The sequence below is a fragment of the Malaya genurostris genome, chromosome 2 (genome assembly GCF_030247185.1).
Source record: "Malaya genurostris strain Urasoe2022 chromosome 2, Malgen_1.1, whole genome shotgun sequence".
Lineage (NCBI taxonomy): Eukaryota > Metazoa > Arthropoda > Insecta > Diptera > Culicidae > Malaya > Malaya genurostris.
This window is the reverse complement of record NC_080571.1, coordinates 194,965,100-194,990,178: the sequence shown is the minus strand read 5'-3', so window position 1 is coordinate 194,990,178 and position 25,079 is coordinate 194,965,100. Positions and strand designations below refer to the sequence as shown.

Sequence of the window (25,079 nt, the reverse complement as noted above, 5' to 3'; positions counted from 1 at the left end):
CCGGCGAAACAAAAAAACGTAAAAAAATTTCTAAACTGGTCTCAAAACTACACAAATCGATAGTAATTATCAGTAGGCAACTAAACAACCCGATTCCGGCTATCCTGGTTCCCGGTATCCGGTTCCGGAAGTACCGGAAATAGTGATCATATATACCAAAATGGATCTCACTCATTTTTCTCAGCGATGGTTTGACCGATTTCCACAAACTTAGATTCAAATGAAAGGTCTCGTGGTATCATACGGAATTCCTGAATTTTATCCGGATCCGACTTTTGGTTCCGGAATTATAGGGTAAAGTGTGTTCAATATTGTACACCATCACTTAAAATATTTTCGGATGCAACAAACATTTATATCGTAATTTAGAGTGCGCACTAGAAGAGTTTGTGTGTCATGTTAGTTGGTGGCTGTACGAACCGACTTTGATTATATCGGTTCTTGGGTTCCGGTGCCGGAGGTGCATATAATAGTGAACCCATTTCGTTTTCTTAAGGATGACTTACTCAATCAAAGCACTGTTTTATTCTGTATGTTGCATAAACAATCTCTTGATTTCTTTCAAAAATTGAAGAGTAAATTTTTGAATAGAATACCACAATATTATACATGAGAAAGGCATCATTACACCACTAGGTGGATTAAAACAGGTTTTTCTTTCGCATTTTACCCCATAAAACCGGATCCAGAAGTCGGATCCACATAATATTCAGGAATTTTGTATCGAACCACATGACCTTTCATTTGAATCTAAGTTTGTAAAATCGGTCCAGCCGTTTCCGAGAAAATCTAGTGCAAAAAACGTTACATAAACACATACGCACGTACACACACAGACATTTTGCGTACTCGACGAACTGAGTCGAATGGTATATGACACTCGGTCCTTCGGGCCTCGGTTCAAAAGTCGGTTTTCACAGTGGTTGCATAACCTTTCTATATGAGAAAGACAAAAATCATGAAATGTTTTCTTTTAGTTAGTTTATTTGTGGTCACTGTATGAAGTGCTCACAGTCCAATAACCAAAATACTAACTCAATCCAATTACTGTATAATAAATACGATTCATATTATTGATCATTGTTGTCGGTCCGGTTCCAGTGAATTATGTGATCACCAGCCATTTTGTTGGGGAACTGAAACATGAACTCTAGACAATTAAAAATATTTATAATTATTGAAATATGCTTAAGATCAGAAAATTGCAGTAATTAAAAGAATTATTCATTTTCTTCACAGGAAATTTTTCAGTAAACTGGGAAAAAGTAATGACGATTTTGTAATGTTTTTTTCTTGCGTTTGCCGAATTCCCGTAATTGATTGACAGATAACGGCGAACTGGAAAAAAAATACAGATCGTTCAGTGCAAATAATATTTTACAATTCATTTCGGAAATAATAATTACTGAACATCAAAAGGAAAGTTTGTTGTGTAATACTCATGATTTGGATTGGTTTGACCATAAAACCATGAATAATTGTCCTGACCTTAAGAGAAGATAAAATGATTGGTTTCAAGATTTTTATCTTTCTTATATAGACGATTTTTACAAACTTAGATAATCATACTATTAGATAGAATGCTTTCGAGTTTTATCTTGATCGGACATCCGCATCCAGGACTATAGGGCGATAAGTTAAAAAATCAATTTCGAGTATTGCCTTTATCATATAAAGACTGTCCCAGAAAGTATGGACGCACTTCGATTTCGTTGTAAATAATTCACAAGTGTTAGATATTCAAATTTACATCGATACTGATGATATTAGACTACAACAACAGAATATCATTCTCAACATTTGCTACTTAGCCATTATAGACTAACTGGCGCACCTTCTTGCGAACGTTCTTCATTAAATTCCGTACAGACTTCTTGGCGACAAGTTTTGACACATTTTTCCAATCTTTTTCGAACTGAATGGTTTCGGCTGCCGAGACATGTTTCCTAAGATGTGCCTTCGTTAATGCTCAAAATTCCTCAGTTGGTCGAAGTTGTGGGCAGTTTGGTGGATTCATGTCTTTTGGAACGAAAGTGACATTTTTGGTAGTATACCATTCTACCGTTGATTTCGAGTAGTGGCAAGAAGCAAGATCTAGCCAGAAGACAACAGGATCCTTGTGGCTTCGAATCATGGGTAGAAGTCGTTTTTTGTAAACATTCCTTGATGTATATTTCGCTGTTCATTGAAGCAGTGGTGATGAAGGGTTTCGAAATCTTACCGCAGCTACAAATTGCTTGCCAGACCATAGCTTTCTTACCATATTTTTCGACTTCAATTTTTCGAGTTTCGCGTAGGTTTCGTCGTTCATGAATATGCAGTTCAAATTTCCAGCAAGAATCGTATTGTACAGCTTTCGAACCCTCGGCCTGATCGGTGCTTCTTGTTTCGGACTACGTTTTTGTTGTTTCAGCTTCTTATAGGTTCGAAGATTCAAACGTTCTTTAGCACGAAAAACATTTGATTTCGAAGTGCCCACTTTTTTGGCCACATCCCGCCCACTTTTTTGGCCACAATAATCTCACTAGGTTTTCTCGGAGATGGCTTAACCGATTATATCATACTTACATTCATATAAAAGGTCTCGTGGTCCCATACAGAATTCCGGAATTTCAACCGGAATCGATTTCCGGTTCCGGAGTTTAATGTAAAGTGTGCTAAATATTGTAAACCGTTACTGCATATTTTTGGATTCAATAAAAATTTAAACCGTCGTTTAGTGTACGATGGTAAAATCATATAAAAACTTCCAAATTTGAATAAAAACTAGTAGAGTTTGTACGTCATATTAGTTGGTGGCCGTACGAACCGACTTCGATTATACCTGTTTTCAGGTTCCGGTGCTAGAAGTACATATAATAGTGAATCCCTTTTCTTTTTCTTAAGGATGCTCTACGCGAGCAAAGCACTGTTTCACTCTGTATGTTATACTGTATGTTATACTGTTATACTTAATGCAAAAAAATTCCTAGGTTTCTTTCAAAAATCGAAGAGAAACATTTTGAATAGAATACCCCAGTATTATAGGGTAACAGAGGTATTTTGGCCACCTCATATATTTTGGCCCACCTAACAAACTTTATGGATTTAACCAATGTTAAGTAACCCATGTTGCATCAATTTGATCAGTTCTTAGTTCACTTCTTAGTTCAAAGGATTCAAGAAAAAGTTGTCTGAAGAATCTCTTAAAATGAGGGTTGCTACTAGTATAATTACGAAATGTAAGATTAATGATTTAGTTATGTTTGAAAACAGCTTAATTGTTTGGTATTCTCCATGATGATTTCTAAACTAGCATATATCGAAGCACTTTTTCCACTCCGATTGAAATAACTCCAAAAGGTGGTTTTTGTATGCTTCAACACTATTTTCTGGCGTCGAAAATCAGTGATCATGCAATTTATTCTTGATGTGTGGGAATAAAAATATATCTTTCGGCGCTAAATCAGGACAGTACGGCGGATGACCCATCGATTCGATGTTTTGACTGTCCAAATAGGCACCATTGAGGTCTTGTTTCTGGTTCATATGCATAGATCGTCTCTTGTCACGATTCTTTATACGTCTTTCGGACTTCCGCGGTTGTATTTCTTAGGTATTTTTCTGCACCAATCAACAAGAGCCATCACCAATGATCGAAGGGAAAATGATCGAGATATTGTTGTTTGGTGAGATACATCAGCTAACTAAATTAGACAAAGGTCTTGGAAACCAGCACCAGGCAATGCTGAAACTGAAATGCTTTGTTTCCTATCGTTGGAACGATTAACCACTGGACTGGGAAGTTATGCCTCATCCACCGTATAGCCACGGACTTGCACCTTCAGATTATAATTCGCTTCGTTCTCTAAAAACCATCTGGTCGTGTGTTTCATCAAACAAAAGCCCGCTTGATTCACCATTTTCACCAATTAGAACCAGATGCGGGGGAGCTTCTGTTTCGATAGGTTGATAAAAGTGATTTTCTAGATTTTGTTTCAATTTCTCTTCATAGTGATTGCGCGAAGGAGATATAAATATAATGTAATATAATTATAACACATTTATTCAAAAACTGTTTTAATCTGATACCTTTCTCATTATCGTTAATATTGGAAAAGCTATTTTAGAATTTTCCGAACACTTTCCGTATTTTCCAGAATTGAAAGCATGATTTTAGCTGCAGAAAATTTATTTGGTCCTCAAGTCATAAGACTTATGTTTTGGAACAGTTTTGAAGATAGCTGGCTTTATAGAATAACCATTTTAAATGATGTATTGAAATTTTTAGCCTTCACCACTCACTATATACCAGAACGGGGGAACGGATCCTTTTAAATCTTTCATTTATATTTAAATTTGAGAATCTGCTCTAGAGAAATCGAAGTATGTTCCCTTCTAGAGTATTTGACCACTATTTCCGTTGCTTCGGGAACGTGAAACTGGATCAGGTATAATCAAAGTCAGTTTGTTTGATCTTCAATGAACATGATACCTAAATGGAAATAGCTATTAGCACAGTTTAGAAGAGTTTTAACTGTCACTTTGATCGAAGGTTTGAAATTTTTGACACCATCGTCGTAAATCGCATTGGGAGTAAAATTTAACATACACTTATGGGAATACAGGGTCCGCCATTTTTGAACTAGCGTTTATTTCGACATGGGTAACCTCAATGTCACTTCTGATTCGACAGAAACTTAGTTTTATCCTTCCGCTGAGGCACATTTTCATCTCGGCAGGTATGTTAATAAGCAACATTGTCGCATCTTGGGGACGGAAAACCCGCACGTTATCATGGAGAAGCCGATGCATCTTCAGAAAGTGACGGTTTGGTGCGGATTTTGGTCTGGCGGCATCATTGAGCCATTTTTCTTCGAAAATGAAACAGGAGCCGCCGCCACGGTCAATGGCGAGCGCTACCGCGCCATGATTAGCGATTGGTTCTTCCCGTTACTTGAAGTGAAAGACTTGGACACCATTTGGTTCCAACAAGACGGCGCTCCGTACCACATTTGAATAAAATTATATTCCACAATTAACCGGAAGGATTGTACTTTAATATGAAAAAATTAATTTTGAAATCGGATGAACCGTTTGTGTTTTATTGCATGTTTAAAAAAAAGTTACATGGCGGACCTTGTATAAGATCTTTCAATTAAATCAATGTTTGCACAAATCGTCGCAGCCATCTCTAAGAGAAATCGAAGTGAGTTTCATAGTTAACATTTAGGTCACTGCTTACGCAAACTGATACGGTACGATCGGTCATCGACTGACAAGATCACAAATTGGAACAGTTTTTAGCGCTCAGCACCTTATAACATCGGAACCGAGTGAAATTTTGCAGCCACCTGTTATAAGAAAAGCCCTACAATATGAATACACGGGTAAAAATGCATTGCCGGTACCATGATTTAAAATCATGAAATCATGAATGTCTATCATGAATAATAAGTAATGATTTCATGAACAAAATGATTGATATCATTAACAATAACACATTTTTCATGAATATTTTCATGATATCAATCATTTTGCTTATGAAATTTCATGAGAAGGCATGGTTCATGATTTCATGATTAAAAAATCATGGTACCGGTAATAGATTTTTATCCGTGTACTAAAATGTGAAATTCGGCCTTTCTACCTCTGAGAAACATAACCAAAGATAGCACTACGACGCTCGACGCGATAGTTATGAATAGCGTATATAAAATGGTTTCGAATGGGAGCGGGTTATTTAGGGTCAGAATCGTTTCACCGAAAGTAGTTTCGCCTAATAAACCATTTCACCGAATGTCGTTTCGCCAAACGGATCATGTCGCCAAAAAAGCCATTTCGCATAAAGGGTTGTTTCAAATACATGATATTATTATTAAGAAAACTTCAAATTCTGACTATTTATCAAACTTGTTTATATGTTTTTATGTCTCATGAAAATTTAATGTGGCGTAGCCACATAACCGAAGCCAACATGGCTCGTTAAACCAGGGTCCCATACATTGTACCGTAGTACAGTTCGTTAAAAGCTTCAATAGTGTAAATTATGACTTTGAGTAGTAAGAGCAAGAACCATAGTGCAAAACTATAAAGTGTTCAACTGTAGTTATCGTTAAGAACACTTCTACTTTCATTGGAAATAATGATTAGGGAATCACAGAAAAAAATAGAACAACATTGTTCAACTAAAATGCTATAATTTGTCCAATGACTAGCGGGAGGTAGAATGACTACACCATCATTTTATGACTTTACACAATTTGCATTCTAGCAACCTGTCTCTGTACACCAGCTGTGAATCGGTTATGTCAACTAATGTCGATTATCATTAGCATTTTTTAAAAGCTTCGACATAACCTGCAGTCGTTCGAGAGTTGATGTTGAGGCGAAAACGGTGTGGTCAGTTTTGATTAAATTATTCGGCATTGTTCCATCGGTACAGGTCGCATTCGTACGACGCGGGTTTGTACCCGTGGGATAGCAAGCATCACCAAATCCGACCGACATCGTTGCTGTTGGCATGAATTTGTTTGCATGGATACGCATGTGAGACCAACTACGGAAACAGTAAATAATAAATAATCTGCAGTCTGTCACTGGTTATGATATGAATTTAAATAATTGAAATCTTTTCAAAATAAGGAAAATATACCGTAAACTACTGTCCAATAATGGCTACAGCTTCGTGCTTGTTCTCTCTTTTCCAGTGATCACCGATCCAAAGTTCAGCGCACCTATCGCGAACGTGACAGCAGCCGTTGGACGAGAAGCAACCCTCACGTGTGTAGTTCATGATCTAGGTGCATATAAGGTTTGATATTTTATAATAGTTCGTTCGAAAACGTGTTTGTTTAAAGCTTCCATTTGTTATCGATTATTTTTCATTATTCACACGGAACCACCCGCGATCCCATTTCAACCAGAATATTAGTTGATTTTCTGAATTCGATTGGTTAAAATTTGGTACAACTAATCGATTGTTGCTTTAACTAAACTGTCATTTTTGTTTTTCGATTAGCAGAAACGAGGGTTGAAAAAAAAATGCTGTCAATTAGTGAGGACACATACCTTTCAATTTCAACAAATATTTTAGTTGAAATAACTGGTGTTGTTATTTAAACAAAATTCTGTTAGTTGAAAAAAAATTCGGTTTTATTTGTTTTAGACATTGCAAATAGTGCAAATAGAATCAACTCTAACAATGTTATTGATTTGCGAAAATAATCAAAATATACTTACTGATACACGTTATTTTCTATTTGAAATAAATTCGGAATGTTGAGATTCATGAAATAAATATCGTTGTTAAAATATAAACAGTATTTTATATTGACATGTAATATCATTAGGGCTGGGAAAACCACCGATCACTGCTGATTTCAAGTGATCTTAACCAAGGAATAAATTATCATTACGAAATCAGAACTGATCTGATCTCTAAGTCATTTTGTTTTTTGTATGATCATGATCATGTCAAGTCGAGATCAGTAAAGATCTAAATTCTAAAAATATACTTCTGATTCGAACGGAAATGATTGATGTAGAAAAATGTTTTTAATCAGCAAAAGTGCCCGGAGGGGCGAGTAAATTAGCGAAATTATTAAATTTACCTATAATGAGTATTGAAAGATGATGCCTTCAAACGGTTGAACTAAAGTTATGCACTGATAATTTTAGTCAATTTATATAAACTTTAGTGCATCAACCGCTGGGAATTAGAATTTTGCGACGCAATTCAAACGCGCCATTCAATCGCAGCGCGTTCTGATCGTTTGAAACCCTTCGCTCCTGTTACTTTTATAAATTAAATTCATGTCAAAAAGCGTTTTATTGCTAATGCATGAACATCATCATCGGTATCATACAGCTGGAAGTAAAACAGTCTGCTGGAAGTAAATCAATGATCGAATTTGAAGCATAAAATTTTTGCGCATACCTGAAAGATTACGAGATGATCATTCATTAACATTTTCTAATTTGTCACCAAATCTTTTTCATCTTAAACAAGGTTAACTTTATCACAACACCGCTGTTAGATAAACACTTGTTATGGAATCATAAATTTCTCAAATCGAATGGACACAATTTCACCAAACTTTTTATTCATCGATGTTGTTTTCATTGACATTTTGAAGCGACGCGAAAAGATTTCAACTAAAAAAGTTGTTGATTTTGCATTGCGATTATTGTTTTGCTTTCAAGTGTCTCCGGCATTTGACAGCATTCAAAACATCATATTTTTCAACTACTTGAATATATGCAAATCAAAAACCATATTGGTTGAATCAAAAAGAAATTAGATAAATCAACTATCGCAAAAATCAAAAACTGCGATATCGCAATTTTATGATCGAAGGGTTCTCCGTGCAATGTTCGTTCAAATTTCGGTGCAATTACGATTACAGATGGGCTGCATGGAAGGCATTGACTTATCCATCGCACTGTCCCCGTCTCTAAATCAATAATTTTTACGTTTATATTTATTGTTTTCGATTTGAGCAAAAACCATTAACCGCGCAGACTTAATCATATCTCTCTGGACTAGTAACATTAACTCAAAATATTTTAGATTTAAATTTGTCTTTGTTCATCGTTCAATCAAACAGATGATAAACTCTTGAATTGATAGCTGCAAGTATCTATTGGGTTATTCTGTCTACATTGTGTGCGATGAGCTGATCGTCGTATGAAGTCTGAAATGAAATCAAAAACAAAGACTACAAGGATCAGCCCCATGGGGTTGTTCGCAGTCAATGGTGGAACAAGGCAACCAAAATTTATAATAATCTACAATCAATCAATCGTCACAGTTTTGAAACCGCAATTGCACGAGATTCTGCTTAGTTTGATCTTGACCGAACCTTGTTTGTCTTGATTTTCTTATTTGTTTCACAGCCGACAAAATTACACCAATATCCCAAATGTACACGGAACGACCGAAATTAGCTCTGCGCCTAATTCGTATTACTGTTTTTGAATTAGTTGATTCTAACAACAAAATTTCCAAAATAACTATAAAATTAGTTAAAATGTAGAATTTACTGTGCTGAAAAAAACTCTTATTTTTAGAGAATGTGTTTAGTTGGCGAATATTCTGGACACAAACCAGCAATATTTCAATCCAACACGGAATTCTCATTGACAACTAATTTCGTTATTAAAATCAGAAACTTTGATTCTATTTATCTATCACCGTCATTACTGAAGGACAGCAGTGTCAAAGCAAAACAATCCATTAAAAAGCTAAAAGGGACAGTCTTGTTGAAACTGCTCGCAAATTGTTTAGATGTTTTTCGCATGTGTTACGATATATCCCTATATAATTTTCTAAACCGATATGTAAAAATGACGTAAACTGTTAGTGGAAAGTGTATTTATTCAGAATTTGTGCGCACTTGAAGCGATTGTGCGTAATAATGTTTTTACGCGGAACAGTGATGTGAATTTCGAATGTTTCACTCTAATTGTGATGAAGGTTTTTTGTATCTTCAAACCTTCCGAGCTGCGCCGTCCGGTGTACTATTTGTATTCGGTTTTTGTTTTCCGAGTGCTCAAAGTTTTCAGTGAGAATGAAGAAACAGTGATTTAGAAGAAAAAAAATTCAAAAAGATGTTTACGTTTCGTTTATGTCTTTTTCTCCAACACAACATCGTATTTATATCTGCCAATATAGAAAAGACAACCGCGTCTGAGTTTTTTTCGGCAGTAGTGTGCCATCTAGTGGCTAGTAGTCATTAAGGTGTTACCGTTTCGGTGACAGGGCGCCATATAGCTGCAGATTGCAGAAGCCAATTCAACCATTCATATTGGTTGAAAACAACATTATATTTCTTTAATTCAACTAAAAAATTAGTTGACTGGATATGAAGTGTGCCTTAGCTAAGAAATGACAGTACGTTTAATTTGTGAATTCAACTAAAAAAAATAGTCATTTCAACAAATATTTTATTATTATTAAGGGAATGAGAATAGAAAATCTAAATCAGCAAAAGTAAGATTTTTTTTAGTTGTCTCAAAAAATAACTAACTAAAATCAGCAAATCAACTAAATTTTTCGCGAAAATGCTGATTTCGGTCGTTCCGTGTATGCAATTATATCTTTGTACATACTTGCGATACAGATTTCGCTACTTAAGCTTCTCTTCGCCAAGCTTACGTTCAAGTATGGAAGCAGTTTTTTTTATAGCGTTAATCGAAAAATACTTAGAAATATTTCCAATCATATGATGAAATAATATTCATAATTGATACAAAATAAATTGAGCTGTAAGTGTTTAAAATCTGACCATATTTCTACTTGTATTTTTCCTTGAGTTTCTGATTTGCACCCCTATATAGAAAATAAAGATGTGTTCCACATCAAAAGTCATCTTTATTCGCCTGTTTTGCAACGTTGATGAGAATACAACGATGTTTGCAACGTGGTAACTGAAACCGTAGTGAACGTTGTGGTATGGGCTACATATTACAACTCTGTATTTTAGAAAACTGCATACTAGAGCAATGTAAACAGCCATGAGACTATACGCATTGCTAGAGTCTTTAGTTTTGCATTTGATAAATCCCAGGATCATATTTTTCCGTTTCGTCTTCGACTAGGCAGTGCATCAGCAGATTATGTCGAATTGCTGATGCAAACCCGCAGATCAACATAACCTGCTGAGCAGACGTGAAGTTACTGCTTTTTGCAAAACACTTATTTACACCGAAGCACAATGTCTATCCTGTCGTGCCTAAAGAACGAAACAAATTTTTGACGGCATACTGACCGCTAACAGATTTTAGTCATTCAGGGGTTTTGGTACTTGGTAGAATTTTGTGCAAAGTGCACATGACTTATTTCATATTTTTACGTTTCGTCTTCCACTCAAAACGTACCTCAGATCGACAATGTCTGAAGACCTGATAAATGGTCTAGTCTCACTCAACATTCATCACAATGTCGAGGTCGATACGCAAAAAAATTTGGAAATGGTTTTATCGGTACCACGCAGAATTACCTTATTGAAGAATTGTGATTGAACCGATTTTGGTAAACTCGAAAAGTCTTATGGTTCCATATCTTGATATTGAGTTTTATTTTTCTCCTACTTCCGGTTCCAGAATTACAAAGTAATATATGCAAATCTATGAAAATATGCGCACTAAATTTGCCCGAAAATTTCTGAACTGATTTTTACAAACTAAGATTCAAATAAAATGTCTTGAAATTCTTTAAAAAGTCCTCGAAAAGTTGATCCAGATCCGAGTTTTGGTTCTGGTTTTTCATTCTCATGAGTACTTTTTCACAAGTGATGACGAAACTTTTTTTTAAACTTACGGGTAAATTCATCTATTTTCTACTACTAGCTTCCGGTTCATCATTTTGGACTACTAGTTCCCGGTTTCTACTCCAGGAAGCGCCGGAAATAGTGAAGAAAATCTTAAAAAACGGAACTCACTACGATTTCTCAGCAACGGGTTAACCGATTTTCACAAATCATGGTTTAAATTAAAGCTTTCATTGTTTTAAAAGATACTACGAGTCCAGATCCGAAACTATACTAAACTATATTAAACTGTATTAAACTGTCATTCAAAAAACTATATTAAACTGTCATTCAAAATGATGCAAACTGGTAAGCGTCGTACGGAAGAAGAAAACATTAACGCCTAGCACACAGCGTACTCTGTTCAATTTTGTATAGCGTGCAGGATTGTTACATTAATCTATATTAACTCAACATAACTGTTGTAATCTATATTAACACAACATAACTGTTTACAAATTGAACAAACTACCACCTGTTTATGTCTAAAGAAAGTTTTTGATTTTATTCAATTTTTAAAAATAAAATTTTTGGCAGAATCTTCTAGTAATGTTTTTGATAACATGAGTAATATGAGAAAGGCATCATTACACCACTAGGTGGATTAAAAAGGACTTTATCAACTTATAAATTGATATAATTTATGAAATATGAATAAATCAGAAATACTTTTGATTAAAAATTCTAACCATGTTCGATCCATACAGGATGAAAAAATATATTCACAAATGCTTACTTTTTAGCAAATGCCAAATACCGGGTCAAACTTTTGCACAGATTCCTTGTTTACTTATTGCATAATTTACACCAAACCGAACTGCACAGTATGAAAGTGTGCAGAAGTAAAAATGTGACTGCTCTGATCTGACAGAACGTTGACGTCTGTACATGACAACAGAAAACATCTAATTCATTTATTTTGTTTGTTGTCCATTTTATGAGCAGGGTAACCCGTGGATAATTGAAAATTCTCAGAGAAAACTGCATTTTTGGGTGAAATTGGTGAATTGAAATCAACCTTTCATTTGGAAGTTGTGCTTGTACAAGAAAACTGTGTGATTAAGAAAATAAACCAGATATTCAGCTTTAAAAACAATCTTCAATACTTAGCTGCAGAACACTAAGCAGTGAAGATTAATTGCATATTCAGAGCAGAGAAGAAATTTAACCATTTCATCGAAAGTCAGTTCCGAGAAAGGTACTCGAGTTTTACTATCTTCGCATCGTGTTTGGCAAAGAATTGTTTGTAGATTCTATTATCGGATTTATTCAACTGCAGTTTTTGTACCTTTTTATGTCGAGGTGCATTTTCCGTTCAACATCCTTGAGCTTCAAACCAATCCGCTTATTGAAGGACGAATGATACTCTTACTAAAGCTAGGGATAATTGACCTTGATCGTACATCCGGTGTTTTTTGTATTTTGTACGGTACTATGTTTCTATACTGTCAGTAGCGGTAAGCCTATTTCGGCCGAAGCACGAAAGCGAACTGAGATTTTGTTCGATCATTCATCTTTCGATTCAATCTTTTATGTTTGAAATTTCAGATAGGAAAATCGAATATAAATCGAATAATTTTATTGCTGGTGATGCGATAAATCATGATGTTACCGGATTTATATCTTCATACACATATATAATTTATATCAATGCAGTTTAACTGAGTTAAGTAGTATATTAGTTTTAATAGTTCTTCGTTCTGTAGTTGAAAACTCGGATTTTAAACTGATTAGCTTTCATTTTTTGAAAAAGACATTTTCGGAAGCCTTCTACAAGTTCTAGTTAAGCTTAAATTTTCACTAGCATTTCCTGAGCCCATGTGCGGTGTTGGGAATCGAACTTAGACAGACAAATTGAATAACAGTCATAATTCAAATTGAATAATCAAATAATTCATTTTTCACGTGGTGTTCGAAATTTAAAGATACGCTCTTTGCATCAGAAGTGATAGAAATGATAAAAACACATTTTCATAAAGAACATATTCGTAGTAAATAAAATAAAATGCATCACTATGAATTTGTGGTATGCCACACAACAAACGGGCACTAATTCAGTAAGCCACGTGATCTAGAAAAATGCCTTGAATATTCCACTCAATAGACAGACAAATTTCAAAACATGCTTTCAAGTAGTGTATACTTCGAAATCGAGAATGGGGATCCAAAAATCTTTACAGTTTTTATAACACTGCACAGCAGCAAGGTTCTACGAATTATTTTAATCCACATGATATCCTTCCCAGTAAATTCGCATTTAAGAAAGATCTATTTTTTTATTTAAGAAAGAGCTTTTGTCAATCTGAAAAATAGTACTTTTCACTTCAACTGCTGTAATTTTCATAGCCCATCAAAAGTACTACGAAATAGAAATCAGTTGAATTGAGAATTTGATTTGAAACCATGATCAACGTAAAATAAAATTGTGCTGCATTGATTTCACAATGAACAAGGCTGTACATTAAAAAAACGCTTAGCTTTGCTTTCAAAGTATATTGAAAAATGAAGAACTGTAAAATAACTTTCCATTCACTCCAAAAATGTGCATGAAAATTTATATAAACTCACAAAATATTTTTATCTGTGTAAATTTCAATGAACATTGATGCAGTTGTGATGAAAGGATGCGAAATTTTAACGCCACCACAAAATGCTTGCCAGACCTTGCTCTTCTCAAACCGTATAAGGTTGTGGCCTCGTCAAGGGTTTGTTATCGACGTCCATTATTATTTTTCTCAGTTCAGGTTTGTGCACCATTGGTGCATGATATTTTTTTCGTCCATCACACTCCCCCCACCACAAAACTTCAATGTGGAGCCCCCTGGTAGTGAACGCAACTATAGTTCCAGCGGACAGAAAGAAACAAATATACACTGGCAAATATAATACTAGAAAACGAAATAAATTTCAATACAAAGTCCGCTGAGATTCTATTTATTCATGCTTTAATGTGAAATTTATTATTAGCAATAAAGTAAGGTCACAGTGTAAAAGATTTCTTTCTTTCCAATTATAACCCAGGAGATCTCAAATTTTAGCCAAATGATAACTTTATCGCTTGTCGTTTCACTAAAAATCAACAGTTTTAATAAGACTAGTCCCACTAAAAACTTTAACGTATTCGTTAATGGTGAGTTCTTTCTTTGGATTACGTAGTTCTTCGTCTTTCCTATGTACCTCAAACTACAGTCGGAACATGTTCACTGGAGACCATTTATATTTATAGTAAGAATAACTTAGATTAGGAGAAGTTTCATTAAAAGCAACGGGAGTGTTAGTATCGCAAGTCCATTTGAATTTTTTTTCAATGTTTAGCTAGTTTTGGAGATATACTTCCTATTCGTCGAAGCTGTTGTTACACTCCACATTCACGTGTTTGTTTTAAATCCGTCAAATCTCCTCGTATCACTATATTTTGCCATGTCATTCATTATTCCGCCATTCGAAGATTGATTTGATTCTCAGGCAATGGTTTGTCAAAAGATGAATGCATTACGGAAGGTTTCGAAATTAAGATTCTCAAAAATATTTTGTTGGCTTTTTCTCGGCCATTTGTGTGAAATATACAAGGTTACAAAACAACTAAAATGTTGAAACTTGAGAGCATTTTTAATACACCAAGAAAATAAAAGTATAAACTTTCCGCTAGTGTTTTAGTAAAGCTGTACGGTATTAAACTTATATAGTGAGCATGAATTAAAAGATAGACAGTTTTGTGTATGATATATAATACGCTAGGACATAATGGGTTAAGGGGTTTTTGCCTATTTTTGCGTTGTTCTGTAGAAATAAACTGTAGAAATAAACGGCTACACAAGTGGTGAGAGAAAAGTCTAAACATGTGGATAGATTTTAAATTACTGCGAAATGGTTTACGACTGCGTCCATACTTTTTGGAAGAGTTTCTAACACGTGGGTTCAGTATTTGTAAGGATTAACTCACAAATAAAGCCAGTGTCTTTCGTTGTCTGATTTTTTAATTCCAATTTTTTTATTAGAAACGGCTCAAAGTTCTCAAAGTCTATATTGAACCAGTTTATCGGTTCGGATACGTTTTTGATATTTTTTGGTGTTTATTATCATTTGGAATTTGTTGAAAATTGTAGGTACGGCTTATGACTTGTTATGCTGTCGATAGAAAAGCGATTCGTTCAATGTTTGACTATAATTACTTTTATATATTTGCATTTTAAAGCTTAAACCGATTTCCGAACCGAGGTCCGTGGGAGCACGGACGGCTATAGCCGCACCGATTTTTACAAATTTATTATTTAATTTTATGCTTCAAAGGATATTCGGATCTGTTTTCCGAACTAGCAATTTCATGGTTTTGAATATTCATAATTTCAATTAGTTATATTTTGAAGTTTATGAATGAGACTTTATCTTAAGCAGAGTAGACAAATTCGTATGTGTAGATAAGGTCCGAAGTACTAAATTATTTATATATATTATTTATAAAAGCAAGATTTTAATCCTGTGGTCATTCGTCTATCAGATTAGGAAAGCTTTCTATTAGCGTGCAAGTCTACCGTTTTATTCAAATTTATGCCCATATCAAGTTTATTTTCTCTAATAATACGCAATCGAGAGATGAAATTTTGAGAAATTCGAAACGGTAATCTTGTCGATTATGCTTGCATTTGTCGAGTGATTGATGGATTCGAGCAACTGCTTATTCAGTGCTGCAAAGCACGACATAATTGAATCAAACGGAAGCTCCGACAGACAATATACCGTTAGAGACTGAACGTGGTATTTCCCGATTCAAAGTGAATCTTCTTTCTATTTTACAGGTCGCTTGGTTGCGGGTCGATACTCAAACTATTCTAACGATTCAAAACCACGTTATCACCAAGAACAAACGGATTGGCATTATCTACACGGAGAAGAAAACTTGGCAATTGAGGATACGAGACATTCGTGAGAGCGATAAAGGCTGGTATATGTGCCAAATTAATACCGATCCTATGAAGAGCCAGATGGGATATTTGGATGTTGTTGGTAGATATATGCGGTGTTGTTATGATTTCACTTATACCTATCCATTATTATTTGCATTATCGATTTTAAATAAATTTCAATTGCACTCGTTTTCGTCGTTCAGAACAGGCGGCGCTTTACTCGCTCAATTAAAAAGCAATACATAATGATTTCCTGTGAAGATTATCATGTAATTACATTCTGCTGTTATTTTTTCTTCGGCTCGTTTCAGTCCGTGCTTTTAGGTCGATTTTACAGAACATAGAAAAATTTTGTTCCTTTGATGAATGTTCTGGCGACTTGAACAACGAATGAGTGGGAATTTTTTGCCATGTCTGGAAATCAAATTGATTTTTCCCTCCCCGTCGGAAAGAATCAAAACCTCTTCGAGTGAAAAAAAAATCATACACACAATCGTAAAAATAAACTGTAACGTAGCGAATAGAGGAACCATTTATTTATACCCGAGGCATTACTGCCAGTAGTCACGAAATATTTAAATTGGTCACCTGGATAAAGCCGTCTTTGCGCTAATGCACAGGCCTCAGTCTGAGTACACAGTCGAATAAATATTTCTTAATACTTCCTCAACGTTGCTGGTACGGGTACCAATACCTGTTAGAAGTTATGGCCATCCATTCATATGTTTTAGCGGTGTGAAACGAATAATTACGATTTTCCATTCACTCTTCACACTGAACACTATCGAATATTTGTTCCGCAGCGGTAACAATTTTTCAATTGTTGTAATCCTCTCAGTCATGTTCAATTTGATGGTGCACCAGCTCCACTGTTCAGTTCTGGAAGTCGTTCTTTGTGTGTGGCGTATTAAATTACACCAACAAGTTCTTTCTGCTGTCCTAACTTTACCCAGATTGTGGCAGACGGAAGAACGTGGTTAAACGAGTTTTTGCAAATATGTATTGAATTGTTGACTGGAATTATGTAGAATAGAAATCGAATTCTTTCAGTTTGATCTAAATTGATTTTATTCCAATCCTGATTTGAGTAAAGACTTTGTTATATGAAATATAAGCGTATGTTTGGTATTGTACCAGTCATTTTGAACCGCATTTTTTGTATACAGCAAACTTAGTTAACATTATGAGAATTAATTTCCACCTCTTGTACCTGCATAACTAACTTGAGAAAATTCTTAGTGTCAGTAGGATTATTCATACTAGCCATGCAATGATTTTGTACACTATGAGTCGGCTGCGAAGTTTGTTGAAACAAAAAGGCCAAATTTCACAAAAGAAATGTAATGCCAAGACTGCTTTGCCAAGAGAGCTTATATTTAGTCAAGTGGACAGGAGGAACTATAAATAATGATGGCTCAAATCGAGAATCACTTTTACTGAGAACTGAATTGAGATTCGATAGTTTTTCAATTATTGATACGTATAATTTGGTACATAAAACTAAGCAACTGTTCTATAAACCATTCTTCCAGTGCAAACTTTGTATCAAATGCATTCAATCATTAACTCGAGTCAACTCATTCCTGTAACATTTAAAAGTGATATTAAAACAAATAGTTTGGTGGGCCGTCGAATTACTGAAATGAATTTATTGATCGAATGCTCTTGATTTAGTTGTTGCATTTCCTTGACATAGGGTCAAATAAGACTATTCCTAGACTATTCAACAACTTGTTCATTTGTTTTCTCAAAACCCTCTATAGCATGGAACATATGAGAGAGCTCAAAAACTGATTTTTCTCATACTTAAAGAATTCAATATCTGTAGATACACAAACTATATAAACAAAAAAAAAAAACTGTTTGGAGTATAAATTACCAAAAATTATTCATTCTTAAATTATTATGAGTAACCCTCTACAGTTATGTATAATTATACCAAAAAAGGGATTAGAACGGATTAAAAAAAATTATGGGTGAAGCGACAATTTACTTAATTTTGATATCCATTTAGCTGAAGATATTAGTAGTTATTCTTTTAGATATCACATGTGGATCCGTTTATCGAATTAATTATATTTTATATTACTGTTTGTGAAAAAAAAAATTTAAAAATCATAATAAAAGTTACAAATCGGTGTTTTCAATTCATTGTGGAACATGTTCGTTTTCGACGAACAAATACCGTGACACATATCGAGAAAAAATAAATTTCGATCGAAAATTTCATTATATCTGCGTTTACTGCAACGGAAATATAAACAATTAATGTTCAAACTTTTTGCCTTTCTCATTTAGAAAGGCTATGCAATCGCTGTGAAAACCGACTTTACAACCGAGGCCCGGAGGGCCGAGTGTCATATACCATTCGACTCAGTTCGTCGAGATCACAAAATGTCTGTGTGTGTACGTATGCATTTGTGTGTATGTATGCATGTGTGTGTGACAAATAATGTCACTCAATTTTCCCAGATAAGGTTTAACCAATTTCCACAAACTTAGATTCAAAGGAAAGGTCTTAAAGTCCCATACAAAGTTCCAGAGTTTCACACGTCACACAGACTCAGAGATGGCGTGTCCGATTTTCAAATTCTTTGATTGGATTCAAATGCATTGGATTGGCCTCATACAATTTTCTTGAATTTCATTTGGATCCGACTTCAGGTTCCGGAACTACAAGGAAATACCTGTGCAAGTTTATTAAAAAACGTGTACTCAGTTTTCTCGGAAATTTCTTAACCGATTTTCACAAACTAAGAAGTTTATAAAAAGTTTTTAAAATTCCTTAAAAAGTCCCCGAAAAGTTGATCCAGATCCAACTTCCAGTTCCGGTATTACAGTGTGATTAGTAAAAATTTATAATTACATGAGTATTTTTGCACAAGCGATGGCGAAACGAGGTGCACATTATTATTAAACTGACTACTAAATTTATCTAGTTATCAGATCTTGTTGACTAATGAATATATAAAACTTTTTTTTGACTACTAGTCCTCGGTTTCCGTTTCCGAAAGTACCAATAATAGTAAAGAAAATCTCCAAAAACGGAACTCACTTCGATTTCTCCGCAACGGTTAAACAGATTTTCACATATCATGATTCAAATTAAAGCTCTTATTGTCTTTAAACATACTGTGCAATTTCATCCTGATCCTACTTCCGGTTCCGATGTTATAGGACGATGAGTGTCAAAACATTCAAATCGTCATTCAAAAAGACTACGCAAATTTAGTGCGCGACGGTATTTGCGATTTTGCTTCGTTCGCAGCGTGCTTTGTTCGATTTCGTATAGCGTGCAGAGTTGCCACATTAAATTTTATATTTTTCTTGTGAAAAAAATGTAAATTTCTAATTCTTTTATTCAATTTGTATCTAGTTGTTAGTGGTATTACAAGTACACTTATTACCTTTATCATATAGAAAGTTTATGCAATCACTTGAAAAATTGACTGGTGAATTTGAATTTGGTCCAGAGGGCTAAGTGTACTATATCATTCCACAGTTCATCGAGCTGAGCAATGTATGTGTGTGAGTATGTGTCAAATAATGTCACTCATAAAATAAAAAATCTCATAGTTCCATAGCTATTGAATTTCACACCGTCATTTAGAGCGACGATGCAAAAAAGGTTAAAAGTCTACTAGATTTGGCTTAAAACTAATTCACTTACTGAAACGAACCGACGCAAAAAAGGTTAAAAGTCTACTAGATTTGGCTTAAAACTAATTCACTTACTGAAACGAACCGACTTCGGCTATACTGGTTCCAAGTTCCCGGTTCCAGAAGTATCGGAAATAGTGATCAAAAAGTTTAGAACGCGACTCACTCGATTTTCTCAAAGATGATTTGATCGATTTTTACCAACAGGCTCAAACGAAAGTTCCTATAGTCTCATAGGCTGCTGTTAAATTTCATCCGGGTCTTACTTCCGGTTCAAGTACTATAGGATAAAGTGTGTTTAATCATTTAGTTGGACGATGCAAAATAAAGAAAAATTCTTATTAACTTGACAAAAACAAATCGAAAAGGTTATGTTAGTTTTTCCCAAAAACAAGTTTCTTATATTATTCAAGATCGAAAAAAAATTTCATCACAGAATCTCCTAGTAATATTTTTGGAAATGTAAGTACTATGAGAAAGGCATCATTACACCACTAGGTGGATTAAAACAGTTTTTTCAAATATCAATAACCTCGACATGTCAAGGGATGAATTGTAATTAATGAAAAATTTGAAGTGTGATATTGTATGTTTTTAATATATGATCCTACATAATTTATTTAACTGTAATTTAACGGTCTATTTAATTTGCTTTCCAGTGCCACCGGACATTTTGGACTATCCTACCAGTACCGATATGGTAGTGCGGGAGGGTAGTAATGTAACTATGCGTTGCGCAGCGACGGGATCTCCAGCACCTGCTATTGTGTGGCGTAGGGAAGGTGGCGAAAATATATCGCTGCAAGATGGCGAATTAGGTAAGATCATTGCCCATTTCTGAATAGTTTCAGTTGTTCTGTTCAATCGGTCTATTTATCGGTTGCTTATAGTTATAAGTAATCTCTATAAGTGTTGGCGTCCTGCGTCAATAATGAATACACTTTTGATTTTTTTTTTCAATAATCTCTGTCTATTTATAGTACTCCAATTTCAGAAATGATCAAATTCTTCTAAATTGTAACAGATGTACAAATATAAACCCACTTTTTTCACAAAAACGTTTATTTTGAGAAAATGGTTGCAGTTTTATTCTTGTGGTCACCATTTCTAATTGTAAATTTTTCTCATTTCTTGGACAATTTATGAATACAACGCCAAAAAAATTGTTCGTTTTTTACGTCAATCCTTTCATCGATCCATTTTTTCTTATTTTCGTAAGAAGTGAAACGTGTACTATTAAGTGCTCCTCGTTTCTTACGTCAAAATCACCACTTTTAAATTTTCGAAACGTCACACTGTGTTCTGCCAAAGACATACGTGCCGAGAGATTCCACAAGCATTCGATGTGATTCGACAGCCGTTTTCTTCATTGTTTAAAAGTTAAAGTAGCAGCGACTGCATGCCCTAATTAAATGTTATAATCGGGAAAGGCATAACGTGATGGGTGAGATCTTCCACGTAAGACCACGGACCGACACTTCTGACGGGTATTAGTTTACCGTCACACACGCGCACTTCGCGAATCAGTTATTGTGGCGGAAAACTATCGCACTTCTCCCTAACGACGTCTGGTATTCACCGTGGTTGATTTTATTCTCCCGCTCCCAATGTCAACAAACCTCTCTCCCAACTGTCATCACCCTTGCCCAGTATAAATTGATGGTTTTTTCAGCAAAGGGAGAATTGCAACCTAACTAAGCCCTATGTTATTTATTTACAATTATTCACCAAAAATTACTGCACCTATCTAAACCCACAAAATCGTTCACACAACAAGAAATAAACAAAAATTAATGAAAAATGTGAATAAACATATGGAACAGTGGTGAGTATGACATAGGCTAACATTACACACTGTGATGAATATACACAAAATCAAGCGATTTTTTCACCAAGTGCTAAATTGTTACCCTAATGGGTTATAAAGTGAACCACCGTTTACGGTTGTCATAGATTGTGCGTCATGCGTGTTACATGTTTTCATTAATTTTTATTGAAAATTCAGCTGTTTTTACATGAAATATCAAAAATTGAGAAAGTGAAACTTTTGATTTCAAAGCCATATTATTTTGCCTTTCTTATATAGAAAAGTTATGCAATCACTTGAAAAACCGACTAGCAAAAATTGGCCAAGTGTCATATACCATTCGACTCACTTCATCGAGCTGAACAATGTCTGTGAGTATGTGTCAAATAATCTCACTAGGTTTTCTCGGAGATGGCTAAACCGATTTTGACAAACTTAGATTCAAATGAAAGGTCTCACGGTCCCATACGTAATTCCTGATTTCATTTGAATCCGGTTCCGGAGTTATAGGGTAAAGTGTGTTCAATATTGTACAGCGTCACTTAAGTTGAAATGAAGCGTCAAAAAATGCTCGCAAAATTTCATCCGCTTCAGTTGAACGAACCGTCGCACAAAGCATAACAAGAAAAACCGACACATAGAAACCAGGAATATTTTCAGTGATTGAGCGCAGTGGGCTTACCACTCGTTTTGTTGGCTTGTAGAAAAAACTCATAGTCCACCGTGCATTACTCACACCACCTCAATACGAAACAGCAACGCGTAAACAATAAAACCTGTCTTAATCCACCTAGTGGTGTAATGATGCCTTTCTCATGTACATATAATATTGTGGTATTCTATTCAAAAATTTTCTCTCCGATTTTTGAAAGAAACCAAATGATTGTTTATGCATAACATACAGAATAAAACAGTGCATTGATTGCGTACGCCATCCTTAAGAGAACGAAACGGGTTCACTATTATATGCACTTCCGGCACCGGAACCCGAGAACCGGTATAGTCAAAGTCGGTTCGTACGGCCACCAACTAACATGACACACAAACTCTTCTAGTACGCACTCTATAACTCCGGATTCGGAAGTCGGATCCGGATGAAATTCAGGAATTCCGTATGGGACCGGGAGACCTTTCATTTGAATCTAAGTTGGTGGAAATCGGTCAAACCATCGCTGAGAAAAGTGAGTGAGATCCATTTTGGTATATATGACCACTATTTCCGGTATTTTCGGAACCGGATACCGGGAACAAGGATAGCCAGATTCGGTTTGTTTAGTTGCCTACTGATAATGACTATCGATTTGTGTAGTTTTAGACCAGCTTAGAAAAAATTTCACGTATTTTGTTTCGCCGGTTTAAGTTTCGGTTGTACAATATTGAACACACTTTACCCTATAATTCCGGAACCGGAAGTCGGATCCGGATGAAATTCAGAAATTCCGTATGGGACCGGGAGACCTTTCATTTGAATCAAATATAGTGGAAATCGGTCAAATATTCGCTGAGAAAAGTGAGTGAAATAAATTTTATTATATATGACCACTATTTCCGGTACTTCCGGAACCGGATACCGGGAACCAGGATAGCCGGAATCGGTTTGTTTAGTTGCCTACTGATAATGACTATCGATTTGTGTAGTTTTGAGACCAGCTTAGAAAAATTTTCACGTTTTTTGATTCGCCGGTTTAAGTGACGGTGTACAATATTGAACACACTTTACCCTATAATTCCGGAACCGGAAGTCGGATCCGGATGAAATTCAGAAATTCCGTATGGGACCGGGAGGCCTTTCATTTGAATCTAAGATTGTGGAAATCGGTCAAACCATCGCTGAGAAAAGTGAGTGAGATAAATTTTGGTATATATGACCACTATTTCCGGTACTTCCGGAACCGGATACCGGGAACCAGGATAGCCGGAATCGGTTTGTTTAGTTGCCTACTGATAATGACTATCGATTTGTGTAGTTTTGAGACCAGCTTAGAAAAATTTTCACGTATTTTGCTTCGCCGGTTTAAGTGACGGTGTACAATATTGAACACACTTTACCCTATATTTCCGGAACCGGAAGTCGAATCAGGAATTCCGTATGGGACCACGAGACCTTTCATTTGAATCCTAGTTTGTCAAAATCGGTTCAGCCATCTCCGAGAAAACCTAGTGAGATTATTTGACACATACACACACACAGACATTGCTCAGCTCGATGAACTGAGTCGAATGGTATATGACACTTGGCCCTCCGGGCCAATTTTCACTAGTCGGTTTTTCAAGTGATTGCATAACCTTTCTATATGAGAAAGGCAAAAAAACAGAAAAGTTTATGTAAACTCTTTCAGTTTTCGGTTGTTTTTGCCAAAATTTTATAATTTTGAATTGCATTTTCAGATTCTTTGTGAAATTTTGCTACAAACACTACTTTGCAGTTCTAAAACCATCCCCGTAAAACGGACCAGTAACCTTTTATACATTTCGAAAACCAATTACGGCTTAGCAAAGTAAAATTTCAAAATTCTAAGAACACTTAGTTGTGATAAATTTGATTTCGAAAATTTAGTGGTTTTGGTTTTTCGAAAATCGGTCTAGTTTCTGAATAATTGATCAAAAAGGCGATTCGCGCATTCCGCTACATTTCACTTTAAGCCGGCGAAACAAAAACCGTAGAAAAATTTCTACACTGGACTCAAAACCGTTATTCCCAATTTAGAGTGAAAATCGTATAAAATATTTAAAATTTGAATAAAACCAGTAGAGTTTGTATGTCATCTTAGTTAGTGGCCGTTCGAACGGACTTCGATTATACCGGTTCTCAGATTCCGGATGCTGGATATAATAGTGAACCTACTTCGTTTTCTAATGGATGGACTAACCGATCAGAGAACTGTTTCATTCTTCATGTTATACTACTTAATGCACAAACAATCTCTTGGTTTCTTTAAAAAATCGAAGAGAAACATTTTGAATAGAATACCACAGTATTATATATGAGAAAGACATCATTACACCACTAGGTGGATTTTTGGGTTTAATTATGGATTACAACTCCTTTGATTGTTAGCGACGATAACAGTATCCTTAGGGTAGACCGGGGCTAAGCCGAACACTTTTTTGTAGAGTAAAAAAAGTATCTTGAAAAAATATGCATTAGTTTCCGTAAAAAGTCGCAATGAAGTGACCAACCTAAAATCCAAAATTTCAGAAGCAGCAAGGTGCGCAACCGGACAATTCTTGAAAAATGAAAAAAAAAATCCATTGCACCTAGGATTTAACTAGGGCAAACCAGACTCCTTATGGGGCTAAACCGGACTTTAAAGTTTCACACAAAAATGAAGAGCAGTATGGCGCCAGATCTTAAGATAACCCAATAAGCGCAGAAGAAATGAAACCGTATTTGAATGGATTGTCTGTTGGTTTCAA

General features: G+C 35.2%; 1 protein-coding gene across 5 annotated transcripts in view; it reads left to right on the top strand.

Annotated features, from left to right (window-relative positions):
• LOC131433102 (lachesin-like) overlaps positions 1-25,079 on the top strand; it is a 97,299-nt gene that overhangs the window by 38,335 nt on the left and 33,885 nt on the right. For all 5 annotated transcript variants that reach the window (XM_058599919.1, XM_058599918.1, XM_058599916.1 and 2 more), the window contains exons 3-5: positions 6,690-6,793; positions 16,088-16,295; positions 20,515-20,673. In XM_058599919.1, coding sequence (XP_058455902.1) covers positions 6,690-6,793; positions 16,088-16,295; positions 20,515-20,673 — 471 coding nt within the window. The remainder of the gene's footprint in view (positions 1-6,689; positions 6,794-16,087; positions 16,296-20,514; positions 20,674-25,079) is intronic.